The sequence below is a fragment of the Aulostomus chinensis genome, chromosome 13 (genome assembly GCF_037954235.1).
Source record: "Aulostomus chinensis isolate RoL2024-O1b breed Wild chromosome 13, RoL_Achi_v1.0, whole genome shotgun sequence".
Classification (NCBI taxonomy): Eukaryota; Metazoa; Chordata; class Actinopteri; order Syngnathiformes; family Aulostomidae; genus Aulostomus; species Aulostomus chinensis.
The window spans coordinates 24,362,759-24,377,908 of NC_141332.1; the positions used below are offsets into that span (position 1 = coordinate 24,362,759).

The following is a 15,150-nucleotide window of genomic DNA, read 5'->3' on the forward strand; positions in this document are numbered from 1 at the left end:
CTGTACCCTGATTGGTCTACACGATTAATACAGGAAGCTATGCAATATTTTCACATAGTCGAATATAAAATAACGGGCTTCATTCATGAAATATTTTTTTCTAAATGTTAGATTTAACAGTAATTATTTAGCAATTATTTCCTTGGGAGTTCTACAAGTAACATTGGGAAAACACATTGAGTATAAAACCATATTATAGCTTTTTAACAGTTTTATTGATTGATCTAAGATCATTTTATTGGTCATAAAAATGTAGTTCATAGGTAAATAAACATTTAATGTGAAAGAAAGAAATCAGGACATGCAATAAGCAAGAGAACAAAAACAAATAAAAGTCACAAAATTAATGAAGCAGATTCAAACAATTTTCAAACTTAGAAACAAGGTAAAAAAATGCACTCAACAGCAGTACAGTTTCCACTTCCTGGATGACATGCATTGCACAATTAATCTTAAATATGAGTCCTACAGCAAAAATGTTAGGTACCTTAAAGTATTCTATAAAGTACAGCAGATGTTTTGTGTCTCAAACATCCATTTTGATGGTTCAGAACTTTACAGATTTAATTTACTTTTAAAAGGAGAAGATGGCATTGATAAAATACATTTTAAATTAGGCCTTTTTTCCAGAGCGATGATTTGCACATAAAATTAACTCAATATAAACTGCACAAAATCCTCATCTCCATTCCTTCACAATATATATAAAAAAAATTAAATTATGTAGATTTTCATTTAAGTTACTAATCTTAGAATGTTAATGTTTCATCAAAGAATATGCAATGAATAAATAAGGACATAATAACTGGAACAGCTGAATCAAACATAAGACAGCTGGTGTCCACTGTGCTCCTTTCAGTGAAGGTAACAAACGTGAGGGAGGTCCACCGCTTCAATGAGGTCACCTTAAGAAGATGGGAGGACAAATCAACTTGAGACTTCAGTGCATCACAGGCTGGTCTTCCGCCGTACTCACACGTACAGAGGAGCTGGAGGACAGACTGTTCTACGTTGACATTCAAAGAACAGTTCCTTCTGTCACATGGCCTTTTCTGTCATCCCATCAAAGTTTACGTAAATGGCGGTACAACAAATAAAACAAAAATTTAAAAAAAAAAAAGAAAAGTTTTTAACGGTGTGTTCTCAGACCCCTGTGGGGGCGAGACGGCTGATGAAGGCGATACTGCTGAGGCACATCCTCCTAAAGAAGGCGGGGCAGGCGGGCTTCATGATAAAGTGCTCCAGATGAATTCGCAGCTCTGTGAACAAGGCGCTGCAGGAAAGACAAAGGAAAGAGGTTGAATTCTCAAGTTCACATCCAAGCAGTTTAAGGTTCAAGAGTTCACATATCTTGGAATCATCCTGGACGTTTCTCTGACTTTCAAAAAACATGTTATGTCCTCCGCCACATCCGTATTCACTATTAGCTGAAGCCACAAGATATGTATGTATGTTAAATTTGAGTGATCACCAAAAAAAAAAATGTTTTTTTTTGGCTTTTACGTACTCAAAAACGGGAATCTTGAGCTCACAAAGACATTTTCCACCTGCCTGACTCATTTCATGACTCTGGAAGGCAGAGACAGCCAATAATCAAAGCTAACTGTGACGGACAGTTAACATTGAAAGCAACACAACAGCACAACTGTTGAAAACAAAACAAAACACTTGGACGTGAGCTAAAAAAGAATCTAAAACCCTTCAGATTTGTTGCTACGGTGAACGAGTGCTGAAGAGTTGTTTCAGTTTTAAGCGATGAACTGCTGCTTGAAGAGACAGAGCTGTGTGGATTAGAGACTGGTTTCCACCGATGTTACCATTGGTGAACCTAAACATCTTACCGGCAGTATGGGTTTCTTCTCGATGTGTAGCGGAGAGTGAGGAATCGATAGTAAATAAAAGGCAGGAGCAAGCTTCCTTGGCCACTGTTGAGGAAACACAAGTAAAAATTATGATGCGCAATTGTTCGATTAATGCTGTAAATATGAATCTATATTGAAATATGGGGTGGGGGTCACAAGTACTGATGCTATCAATTGGAGCGTAAAATTAATGCAGTTATTCTGGTAACTAAGGATCCCCTGCAGACTGAAAACAAGAATACATTCTTGGAATAATAATGTCCCCCCTCTGTATGCGAGTATTGTTCATTTTGGAAGTTGAACTGCTTGACAGCATCCAACTGTTTGGTTATTAGTTCATGGGCAGAGGAGAATCCCCAATGACTTTCTCCAAATAATCACATCAGCGCATCATAAGATCAATTAAACACTGGCTACAACTATCAGCAGTACTTCACCACAGTGTCAGCGATACAGGTAGTAACATTCCAATGCTATAGAAAACATTTGAGTGAAATATCCAAACCTGAAGAGCATGAAAACAGTAGCTGGCATCAAGAAGATCTCATTGCAGGCGATGAACTTGAGGATGTTCTGCTGATTAGATGTCAGTTTGTCCAAGAGGTTTCTGATGAACATCAGGCTGCTGGGGCCCATGGACTACAAAGGAAGTCACAGGGTCAGGACGTTTAACAGGTCCAAGTTTTCAGACAGATTTTGAGGATGAATCGGGTTCTTCCTTGACAGTTCCAGGGAGACTGATTTGACTCAATCTGGCAGGTGCCAACACCACACTTGTGCATCAAACAATGTTGAAAAACAACTTGAGAAGACACAGCAGATGACAGCAGCCTCATACTTACATCAAGGACTTTTTTAGTATAGGTAGTTGCATGAAGCAAGGAGAAAAGGAAGACTGGGAAGATGCTCACTGTAGAAAACGGTTAAGGAAAAGTAATTAATCAAACAACAGTAATCCAATATTTTTACTGCACTACAAAGCCTGCCTCAGTGTAAATGTAGAAATCTGATTACAGGCTGTTCCGACAGAAATCATGGGATGACATCAAAGCATTTGCTATGTTTAATCCATCTCAAAGCCTTACTGCTGAAACCAAGCACTCCCATGTGACTCTACTACAAAATCTCTGGAAGGACAAAATGACTTGTTAAAAATGGGAAGAGGGCAAAAAAAAAAAATCTACCAAATCTAAATCGGCATGACCTCAAAGATAAGCCAGCCAAAATAACACTTGATTAAAGAAATCCTTAGCCCCCAATAATCTGAGAGTTTTTCAGAGGAAATTTCCAGGAAAATACAGCGTTGCAGTTGTATGAGAAATTACAGTCCTTTGTTTTGAATTACCTCAACCCCTAAAGTAAGAACAGCATGTATGGTATTCTTGCAGGTACTCTTGAAAACAGCATTACTATATGAAATGGAATTACGAAAATCCTCAATTTTATTATGTTTAAGTCATTTCCCAGGATTTGGAACTGAAAGGATACTTGTGATGGGGTAGGAGTTGACTAAGATGAGCGAGTAGAGCAGGTAATGGCAGCTATCCTCCTGAAGTGCCTGGGCCAGGAATGCTCTGCTCAGCTGGAATCGGGGAAGCCTCTGGTGCAAGCGAAGGGCACTGGTGAGGGCGTTTGCTAACAAAGCCCGCTGGTAGAAGTTCGCTGCTGCATAGGGTCTGAAATACACAACAAGTGACAAATGTTCTGATATCTATCTATGCTGGGAGGGACAAAGGACAAGAGAATGGAATCAGTGTCTTGTTGTCAGTCTTAAATCAAACATGACACAATATTATTACAATGTTAATTTGCACTCACCCCAAGACTGGTAGAATAAACATTATGGAGCAGTAGACAGTGAAGAGCCGTGACAGCCACATTGCAGTTTCCAGCTTGTTACTCATTAAAAATTGCTGAGAAAGTAAAGACATATCCAAAGTCATACTTTGGTAATTTAAGTTGATTAAATGAGGCTTCAGTTTTCATGTGAATACTGAAAACTGATTTCCTGAACGGCTCAGGTCTAGTTTTAGCCATCAGCCTACACCAGACAAACAGAAAAACAAGTTAATTCAATCTATTAGTTGAGTTTAGAACGCACACATCAAAAGTCAACCAACTAAATTCAATTGAGTAACTGTGTTCATGTACACGAGTCAAGGAAGATGTTTCAAAATGTACCAGCATACCAAAATCAAACATTCAATATTACCAATCACTTCAAGAGTACACACTGAAGTGGAGTTACCTCGAAATTTACATTCAGGTAGGAGGAGCTTGGTTCTACGTGTAGGATTAAACATGAATATATTCACTACATGCACATGCATAGCATAGCGATTGGAGTACCCTGGCTCTGAGATGAATACCAACTGAGAGACACTCAAGATGTTGACTCTTTTATCCTACACTTCAATTCTAAACAGACTCAGTAATTAGCACAGAGAAATGCTAAGACTGTGTGAAGCTAGCAACAAGTTTCATTTCCATCCATGCAAACCTATATAACAAATATATCTATTACATTTATCATTAAACTAAGTCATTTCTGAAAGCTGCATTGTACTCAATATGTACAGTATGTTTAAGCCTCTTAAAATATGAAGAAATGGTGGCAAGAAGTTAACTGAGTGGTTATAGCAGCAAGCTTACCACAGGCCCTTGTTGGGGTGGAGGGCTTTGCTGGTTGGTGTCTGCCATATTTGGGATTACAGGTTGTTCTGTTGGAGAAAAGGGAAAAGCTTCTTTATGATGGAATATTTACTTGCCGTGATGAAGCAGCAGCAGCCAGAGCTGACAAACCTCACGCTACACTCACAATCATGGGTAAGAATCTTGTAGAAATGAGCACTGGCGACATTTTGTCACTGGTTCAACATAAATCTAATCACTTCCCATTTTACTGACAGATACTTGGGCATGGTTTTTTTTACACTTTGAAACAGTTTGGTAAACAAACGAGCTAAAAACATTCTAATCGTGTACTAACAAATTAAAACAGTACTAGTGGTTTACCACCGATAACGCAATTCATATATTAATTTAGGCAAAAAAAGGAGGTGTTGTCATGGTTTTAAATTGACACAGAAATAATCTAATAACAACTGCTAGCCTACTACCATCGTCATTAGCCGAGGTGAAGTAAAACATGCGGCTACGATAGGTTAGCCCCCCTAGCGTGCATGGACGCTAATTTCATATCATGAAGACGTGTGTGAAATGGAGAATATTGTTTCTACGAGTGGAAAAATGCCCCCTGTTGTTACTCAACGTGTATAAATACAGACAAGCGGATGTTAACAAAGATTTAAGACTTCTATCAGTCCTTTATCAATGCTAACAGCTAGCGTTAGCGGCAGGTGGGTCTAGAATATTCTTACCAGTGCTACTAGCACGCCTTCGCTAACGTTAGCCACCGAGCTTTCCGTTGAAAACGTACGTTGTTACGCCCACTAAAGTCAAATATCGCACATGGATAAAGACGCCCACTCAGAATAAACACGCCTGGATGAAAATTAACCAAACATTCATTCAACATACTCTGTATCTCACCAGTGTTGCAGTGTTTTTCTGCTCTACCGAGCTACTGGATGCTTGCCTCTAAACTGAAGTCAATGATCAGCTGACCTTTTCCTTTTCCCACAAGGAGATTAGATATCGCGAGACTTCCAATGAGATCTTTTTTTCTTTTTCTTTACCAGTCTCAAATACTAAACAGGCGTGCGCTGCAGTTGTAAATCAAGTCTTATCGCGATTCCAAGTAGCACATTTCAATAAAATAAGAAAACATAAAAAGTTGAACGACTAGAAAAAGACTATCAATTTGATTAGAAATTCAATGAAATTATCGCCAAAACGAACATTGTGTTCAGATCAAATCTTACAATATCAAAATATAACTTCAAATGACGCAATATTTTCTTTTTTTATGTCTTTTACAGATCAGTGGCCTTACTTCTCTTTACTTAATGGTTTATGTTTCTGTTGTGTACCTTTGTAGTCCATTTTAAATGTTATCTGCCTGGCTACCACAAGAGGGCGCACTCCACCAGATTATCAGACTGCAGGTTGGAGTTCAAACGCGTCTTGATAATTATTTTAGCTTTAAGCTTTCCTATTTTGGTCCCCAACATGTTTTAAAATCCTACATCTGACTATCCGTGCTGTTCTTATACACGAAGACTATCGGCAAGTGTGTCGCGGGGATGATGTGTTTGCTGCAGATGCCATTTGAAAATATAGGCAGTGTAAGCACTGTAGAATCTAATTATTTCTTTGCAAAACCTAATTAGGCATTAAAAAAGGTTAACGCCAGCGCCTGAAACGTTTTTGTTTAATAATCCCATTACTGACGGCTCATCATGTATAAAATGGTGCAGGAGGACACTAAGTTTCCACTTGTTAAAGGGAATCTCTGAGAAATAGTCGCAGGTCTTTTGACACCATTGCGGCTGGAAATGAGAGTTTGTAGCCTAATTACGCGGCGGGGACTCGGCACACGGCGTAAGTAAGGCTGCAGCCTCCTGTCTCGCATGCTTTTTCCTCTTTTTTAATGGATCAATCTGCCTGCCTGCAGTTAAATCTTTATTATTTTCTGCTTCTTCGTCTTTCTTTCTTTTTTTCTTTTTACAATGTCGCATAATGTGTTGGGACTATAATAGCTCGCCAAACGGTAGTTAGAGTGAGAACAGACCTTTGATGATTATTTTAAGCGTCATCTCCTCTCGGACCATTAAACGTCAGCGGAGAGCTCAAGGTGAGAATTTAAATGAGACAACAGTTTTAATTTGCCCCGGATGAGAGGGAGAGACGGGCGCGATCATTGAGCGCAGTTTGGGAGGGAAGAACTTCCCGCATAGGGCTAATAATAAAGGGCAAATAAAAAACTATGCAGGGATATTAAGTCCTGTTGGTCGAAGTGATGCCAGAATGTTCTGATGAGAACAAGAGCAACAAAACGTACTGACGAAAGGACATTAAACGTAACGAAGAATGACAAAATTAGGATTTTCCTCCGGGAGAAACCCAGTTTTCAGTATTCAAATGAGCCATTTTGAACGGATCTACAATGATATGCTAATTTTGGATACGTTTTCTGAGATCCCCCCCCCCCCCCCCCTCCTGTGTGCATTGGTCAAAACACACTTTAATCCACCGGATATCATAGCAACACGCTTTTTTTTCTTTTTCGTTTGTTGGAAAAATTGGAAACAACAACATTTAAATCAACAAAGTAATTTCAATTATTTGCAAATCAAAATAGGACTTTTGCAGGATAAATAGGCTAAGACAGCACTGCAGTCAGTAATAATAATAATAATAATGAAAATAATAATAATAATAATAATAATAATAATAATAATAGATATGTTTTTATTAAGCCTGTTACTAGTATGAAAATATTGGGGATTATTTCGTATATTAACCCCCAAAAACTCAAATACAAGAGGGCTCCTATGATGATGATGATTATTATTACTATTGTTATTATTATTACTGTTATTATTATTGTTATATTATTATTATTATTATTATTATTATTATTATTATTATTATTATTATTATTATTATTATTATTATTATTCCCTATCCGTTGTCTTGATCGGCCTTTTCTGCCCACATCTGTTTCCAATCGAAGCCTCTTCATCAGTAATTCTTGTGGGGGGAAAAGAAAACTGTGAAAAGAAAGAAAGTGAGTGACAGACCAAAGTGAAAGAGAGAGAAAGACGCCACATCGAGTTCAATCCCTCACTCTTTTTTTGTGGCCAAAACAAACAAGGTGTTGACGGGGATGAAAATCGGGACAAGCGAGGAAGACGACGGGAAGAATGAGTCGGTTTGACGGGGACGGAATGAAGGACACGGTGCGTTTTGCTTCAACTGGTTCAGGAAACAAAGCAGCGAGTTCTCGACAGCTCTCCCGGCCCGCCGCGGCTCTGCTGCTCGATTCAAACACTTTTTACACATCGTCCCTTATAATGTAATATAATATTATCATAAAATTAGAAAACTGATTTGTCTTCACCTTTTATTTCAGAAACCAAACGGAAGATATATATATATATATATATATATATATATATATATATATATATATATATATATATATATGATATACTTAATGTGGAGAATTTATAGATATATTTTAAATCAGTTATTGTAAAAGTCCCTAAAACGTTGACACTCTGTAAAAATTTAACTTCCATCAAAGCTTTGATTTCCTCTCTGCATGACGTCTTATCCAAAGCCCTTCTCTAAAGCAGTTTGATCATGTTTGCTGCCGCCAGCACAAAGCAAACATTTATTATGTTAAACTTTTATTCTGGCATCATGAAAAACTAATATATTCATATATATAATATAAAATAAAAAATACAGGAGGAGTTTATTGGGGGAAATTTGACCCATTTCTTTTTCAATCTGATCATGCAACAGTTTCCAAAATTATAGAGAAAAGTCCTTTTGTTCTTTTAAATAAAGTCAAGTTACTGTCACGTTGCTTTCATTTATGTTGGTTCTGAGTATCAGGCGTGATTAAGTTCTGCCATTATCTCAGCAGATGGGTCTCCGGGTCACTGACATGTGTCATATCAACAGATACACAATCTTTGTTTGTGTTGCTCGTTTCAGTGGCCTGCAGGCAATCTGATGCCCACAGAGAACCATGAGCCAAAAACTACTGCCACAGAAGGCAGAGCAGATCCACCAGGAAGCTGATTTTTTTCCCCCCTTTTGGGAGTAAAGCTATGTTTGTTTCTGGCTTGAATGGGGGCCTATAATGGAACTGATGGCATCAGGATTGTCACCACAAATGGTCTGGGCGTTCTGCGAGGCTGTTTGACAGAGCCTATTATGTCATTGGTCACGTCCCTCCACTCCTTGCTCGCTTGGGCTTGAATGGGAGTGAATTAATCAAATGGTTTGAGAGAGATCAGCCAACTTAATGCACTTTGTGTCAAAGTCTACAGCGATCCAAGACCCCTGGCCTCCCTCTACCTGTTTTCATCGGACCGCGTCTCCGGGCTGCAACCAGACTGCAAGCAGTTGTCAGGACATTTAATAAAGTGAAGTGAGAGGGACCTTTGACGAACGTTTCCTCCAAATCATGACTTTCAGATTCCTGCTGGCACTTCAAGAGTGGCATTTAGAGGTAATTCATAGCCTTGAGTACGTTTCTCTGCTTAAATATTTAAATTTATAACTGCTTTTTATTGCCCCCCCCCCCCCACACACACACAAGTGATATCACAAGGATACCTGGAAACTCCAAAGACAATTATAGTCAATTCTTGTTATTTTATTTAAAGCATTTTTCCTCAAAGATGCTTTACTTTACAAGGGAGAAAAATAAGGATAGATAAAAATAAAGGAAAGATAAGAAAGAAAAACTACAATTCTGCTTCTAGAATATACTGTATTATTACTTCCTCTGACTGTCAGTCAGCAGCTTCATTTCACACCATTCAATATGAACTGAACATCCTAAATGGTTCAATTTCAACCCTGCAATTAACTGGAACTTTCATCACTTAATGGAACTGGTGAAAACTCGTAGTGGTTAACATCTGATAAAAATTAAAAAACAACAACAACAACAACAACTAACGTTTCTGTAGATTTGCAAATTAATTCTAAACACAAAAAGATTCCTAATGTGAACAAACTGCATGGAGTTTAACTCTCAAAGATCCTGTGGAGTTCTGAAGACCCCGCCTGGAGAACCAGAATGACCCGAAAAAAGGAATCTATTGGTTTAATAAATGAATTATTGATGTTTAGAAATCCAAACACAGCCACCCTCATATCTATTTCTGCAGTGAAATGGTCCAAAGTCAGGCGTTTTATTGCTTTATCAAACACAATCAAAATGTGAATTAATCAAAGCACTCTGTTTTACAGCACGTATGCATGAGCATTGTTTGGCTGTAATGGATGGCTTTAAAATTTGACGTTATTATTTCCTGTCCTTTCTGGAAACAAATTGAACATTTATTGCATATATATTAAAAATTATACAGTCGTCGAGAGAGGCTGATGTCTCTTTTATTGAGGCACACCGAGAGGTGAGGTCTCACCGGATCAATTTCCCTGTCTTGTTACTCCCGCAAGAGGATGTTTGGAAAATGCCTGCACCGCTAAATTGATTCAGAAGCGAATTCATAACTTGGGGGGGTTTAGCAATTTTGTGGCGCCCATTTTTATCCGTGATCTTTTTCTTTTGTTTCTTGTTTTGTTTGCTCATCCAAATTTTGCAGCATTTTGGAAACTGCAACTTGGTTCTGCAGCCACCGAGTCCAGCTATTTTTCATCCCCTGCAAAAAAAAAAAAAAAAAAAAAAAAAATGCATTTAATACACTGGGTTTTGGGTGGCTTCACAAACATAGCCATTAAGCAGTCACAATGCTTTTATTGTGCACTTGATCTCAAAATAGAGCCGGGTCTGACTGCAGGATCCAGACGAAACTATGGAAAAGGCCTTGTCTTTGTCTGCCTGTGAGGAGATGAATGGCCGGTGTCAACCAGATGATTAGTTTGCACTATTAAATTGTCAAAAAGGAAGGATTTTCCCTAATAATGCCTTTTCGTGAAGAATTATGGAATTCAGAGTTGTTTGCCACTGCTGGGGAACTTGCAGGGCTTTGCAGGGGCGAGGGCGAAGGTCAGACAGAGTTCTCAGCACTGCGTCTACTGTGGCACTGGTCTGAGGGGACGCAGAGACAAATGTCAGACTATTCCTTACAGCACAAGGACATGCATACAATAGGCTGGACATCCACGCTGCACTGCAGCGTTACGACTCGACAAGCCTGGATTTACCTGTCAGTGCTTCTCAGACGATGCAGTCCTGAGACACAGAACCGATGGAAGCAGAGCATCAGAGGATCTGTGACTTTACTTTTGCAGACAAATCAAACTCAAAGCAATACTCGGAATTTTTATTTCGCCTCTCAAGTACTCACTGATAGGTTTCTCGAGCTCACAAAGAAAATTTCTCTTCCTGTATCGAGTCTTTGTGAATCCAGAATGCAGAAAGAGCCAGCCGCGTATACATAGCTCCGAAGCTAACAGCACCGGACAGCTAACAACATCCCACCCGTACAAAAATGTAATCTGCTGGTACAATCCATGGCTGCAGTTGATACCAGCTAAAATACAAACGATTGTCACGCCCAGCTGCTGCTTCAGATGAACCAACTCACTCGTGCTCGTCCTTATTAGCACCAAAGTGGTACTTTTTGTTTGTTTTTAGCTCAAATCAAAACGCTTGTGGGTTCCTGAATGTGCGGCTGGATGAGGAAGACCTGGATTATACCAGACGATGCACTTGACAGTGTGTGCAAAGACATTTTAGGCAGTTTTGCTCTTTGCATCAGTCTTCATAAGCTAAATGTACGTCGCTGGCTCTTTCTGTTTTTTACTTTTTATTATTATTTACGATTAAAAGAAGGGGGACAATTCCTTCGTGAGCTCATGACACTTATTTGTGGGTACTTGAGAAGGAAAATACGCTCTTTGGGTGAAGAATCGCTCTGAATTCATTTTAACTTTGTAAACTTCACAACCTGCACGGCTGCTTCACGTGCCTGGCGATGCCAGTTATCCGCCGTTCTGAGATGTCTCTCTTCGTGTCATGGCTCTGTCAGGCGCCATCTTGGTACCCCTTCCATTAGGCCAAACTTCTATTCTATTGCCAAGGTTTTGTGTTAAATGTTAACAACTTGGCCCGATCCATTTAATCCCCACAACAAATCGGTGTTGACTTGAACACTCGCCTTCATTGTGTCCATTGTGCGCCTGCCCTCACTTGAAGATTTATGTATTTTTGATATTAAATTCCTTCTGTCATCAAGACTGCTCTCTTGTTGACTTTTCTTGACCTTTTGACCCCGCTCCCTAAACTTTCCCATATTTAACGTGGGACCCGCAGCACCCCCCCCCCCCGACTTCTTCTGCTCAACCACAGCTGAATGCTCTGTGGTTCCTTTTGTTGGCATGTGCTGTTTGCACTGTTCTTGAACTTCAGTGTGCTGCCATGTCCCCATGCTATACTTTGAACTCTGCTGAGTTCTTCAGTCTTCCCTGAAAATACCACATTAATGTCCAAAAACTCCATTATCTCCTTTTAAAATTCACGATATTTCAACATGAGCTGGAGGAATATATACACACTATACATATAGCCTTACAAGAGGTCATAATTCGGCTTTGATATTTGCAGTCCCTTCAGTCTGTCCTCTCCCCTGAGCTGCAGCTTTTACATCCACACCAGGGATTCCAGCGCCTCATCCACTCTTTGAAAACTGCATTCATCCTGTGTTGACGTAGACTGACGGATGTCCATACCTTGCCATATATGACGTCCATGTAGCCTTTACAAGCCTCCCTCTGGCTGCCCAGCTTGCTAATTAGTTAAACAAACGCTCAAACTAATGATCCCACTGGCCTGGGGAGCTTTTGGGGTTTTGTTCGCCGACTATGCCCCGGTTTTTCCTGCTGGAAACTTGGCCCCGCTGACCTGAGCTATCACGGCGCTGTAGAGACGGCTGGACCGCCCTGTCCGGAGTCCAACCCCCCAGGGGCCAAAGGGCAGCGTCCAAGGCCCGGGAATGCCACCACCAGCTGCTAGCAGTGACACCACTTACAAAGGGGGCTTGGTGAGCAATCCTTCTGTGGGTTGTCAGTGTTGTGACAGTGCTGGCCTGACATTTATTTACTCTCAGGGACCAAAAACTTTGGTTCGAACAATAAGCCACCCAGTCTTTCCATCGTTTCTCTGCAGCCTCACCTGCAATTGAAATGACCGTCGTCCGTAACTCATAGTTGATTAATGATAAACCCTAATGCTTTGTAGAGTATCAAGAGTTACAGGAAGTCCCGGTGAACTGAGGTGAACTACAGACCTGAAGACTTATTGGAAAGAAACCCTCAAACATGTTTAGAGAGCTGGAGGGATGAGATGTTTTTGCCTGCAGGAGGACCTGCAGGAAAGACTGGGACAGACTTGGAATTAATCTTTGAATGATCATGATAATGAGGTCAGCGCTTATATAAAAAAAACACGTCCTTCTGTCGTTTTAACAGAATGTTATCTCATCAGAAAAAGCTTTCGATCCCGTGATAACTCGTTCTGACAATACAAAAATGAGTTAGGTGCTCGTTATGTCGAGATAACGAGTTAATCACCTGGTTATGTCCTTCTCAATTAAGAACGCGTTACTTATCTCGCTATAACAAGATAACATCTCTGCAGTTCAACATGTTCTATTAAGCTCATTATTATCTCGTGATATCGAGACAGAATGATTGTTTTAATTCGTTGCAGACGAGCACCGAGTCCCGTTCTTCCTGAATCCAAATGTCTTTTTTTTTTGTTATCCCCCCACAGCGCGCAGGGCAGTTAACACCGGCCCATTACGCGCTGTCATCCGTGTGGCTCACGGCGTTATTTGGACAATGTTTGGCCATTTACCGGGCTGTGGCTGCGCGCTCCGAGGAGGTCTCGACAGAAATGGATACTAATTGCGGGGACTGTACACTGCTGGCTGGTGGAGCGCCTGCAGGCAGTCGGAGGACCTGCTTGTCACCGCCTAATTGACAAGGGCTTGTCTGTCCTGGGAGCAGCTGGTCCTAAGCACTGGCGCTCAATCGCAATCTTGACACGGCCTCCAACTCGCCCGAAGGAGATTTGAGGGGAAACCGTTGTTAAAGGGAGATTTATTGAATCTCCCTTTGGGTGACGCTGTATTAAGTACGCAATATATTGGCTTATTTCCGCGGGTGCAAAGGGGAGCCGCGCTCCCGGTATTAATAAAAGGAGGTGCCAATTAGAACAGACAGGTGACATTTCCAGTGGCGTTATAAATCACACCGCAAACAAGACAAGAGTAAATAAAAGCAGCGCCGGCTTGAAATCACTTTTAAGAAATAGTTATTTTATTTTACTTTATTTTTTGCGCAAATCGGATGAATGCAGGGAGATGTGCGGCACCAATGGACTGTACGGTTGCACTCAATCGCCACATAGCATCAACTCTCACAGTAAAATAAACGATTCGTTATTGTGGCCTGCTTCTATTACAGCTGAATGCACCTCGAGGAAAAAGCCAAGCCAAGTATTGTTTGGAGGAAGGTTTTCCTGCACTTTCCCACTGCCTGTAAAGAAACGCTGCTTTTCTGGCTCCTTTGAACTGAAAATCTTTATTTTTGTTTCTCTTCTTTCCCTGGTGTTCTCCGGACGCGTTCCTTTCTTTCTGTGGAACAATGACAACAGTGGAGCACCCCGCCGGTGCGCCACAGTTGGGGATCCCCCGGATTGTTTTGGACATCTTTGGATTTCATCAATCAAAATGACTGCAGTTTTCCATAAAAATGCTGAATTTGGTCCTGGAACCGAGCGGGCAAAGGTAGAAAATACGAAGCTGTCCTTCTCGATGATAAATGGCCATCCTTTGATTGAACAAATAGAGAAATACGTGCCGCAGTAGTGAGAAAAAAGGAGAGGTCTTCATGCCAGACATGAATCACCCGGACTGGATCTGAGTGTGGGACAGAAAAAGCAGCATTAATGGTGTAAAATGCATATTTAATCCATTTTCTGGCCACCGTTGGGATAACAAGGCAGTTTTTTTTATTTTAATTTTTTTTTAAGGACAATTAATATCACCAATAAGAGCCAAGATAACGACCCACCTGACAGGTGAGATGTCAAATAACATTCAGGGAATACTGGCCTCTCTAACTGGTTCTCGCTGTTGGTCACAGACGCACTGGGATGGAGAGGAGGTCCAGTATATCTGCACGTCCTTTCAGTCCTGGACATAACAGCACTGACCTCAATTCTCCAGCTGGCATCAGGCTGGATGAGCGTTGTGACCAACTGGAAAAGAAAAACGTTTAATTTCCGGATATCTCTGTGAATGAATGGCTCTCAAGAAGTCCAGTCTAAACAGCCCTAATGCTGCAGCTAATTATCCAATATTGACATTTTGTCCCGCCTCAGGTCAAGAGGTCAACAGTTGGAGATTAATGGCACCAAAAAGAAGTCATAGGATAAGAAATCTAAAGGAAAAGAGTGTAATACTGTGACTTTAGTGCTGCTCTGTGTCTTTTATTACATTTTTTTTTTTTTTTTTGCTGATATCTGATATTTTACAACTGGCTGATTGTTGATATGATCTGTATAGAAACAAGTTTATACACACACACATGTAAATATTGTGAATTTGAAAAAAGACCGATACATCAATTCATTTCTAACCACTTGGAAAAGCCTCTAAATCATTTATTC

The 15,150-nt window shown here is 40.3% G+C and overlaps 1 protein-coding gene across 2 annotated transcripts; it reads right to left on the reverse strand.

Annotated features, from left to right (window-relative positions):
- Nucleotides 1–199: 199 nt before the first annotated feature.
- On the reverse strand, nt 200–5,518 carry tmem33 (transmembrane protein 33). 2 transcript variants are annotated; one of them, XM_086222732.1, is made up of 8 exons: nt 5,415–5,518; nt 4,515–4,582; nt 3,681–3,775; nt 3,351–3,538; nt 2,705–2,772; nt 2,368–2,501; nt 1,842–1,925; nt 200–1,273 (listed from the first exon to the last, which is right to left on the reverse strand). In XM_086222732.1, exons 2-8 carry the CDS (start codon nt 4,560–4,562, stop codon nt 1,144–1,146), a joined length of 747 nt encoding a protein of 248 aa, XP_086078858.1. In that variant the 5' UTR covers nt 4,563–4,582; nt 5,415–5,518; the 3' UTR covers nt 200–1,143. The 2 variants fall into 2 exon arrangements, with proteins under 2 accessions (XP_086078858.1, XP_086078859.1); XM_086222733.1 differs by having other exon boundaries at nt 5,403–5,480.
- Between the last annotated feature and the right edge of the window lie 9,632 nt (nt 5,519–15,150).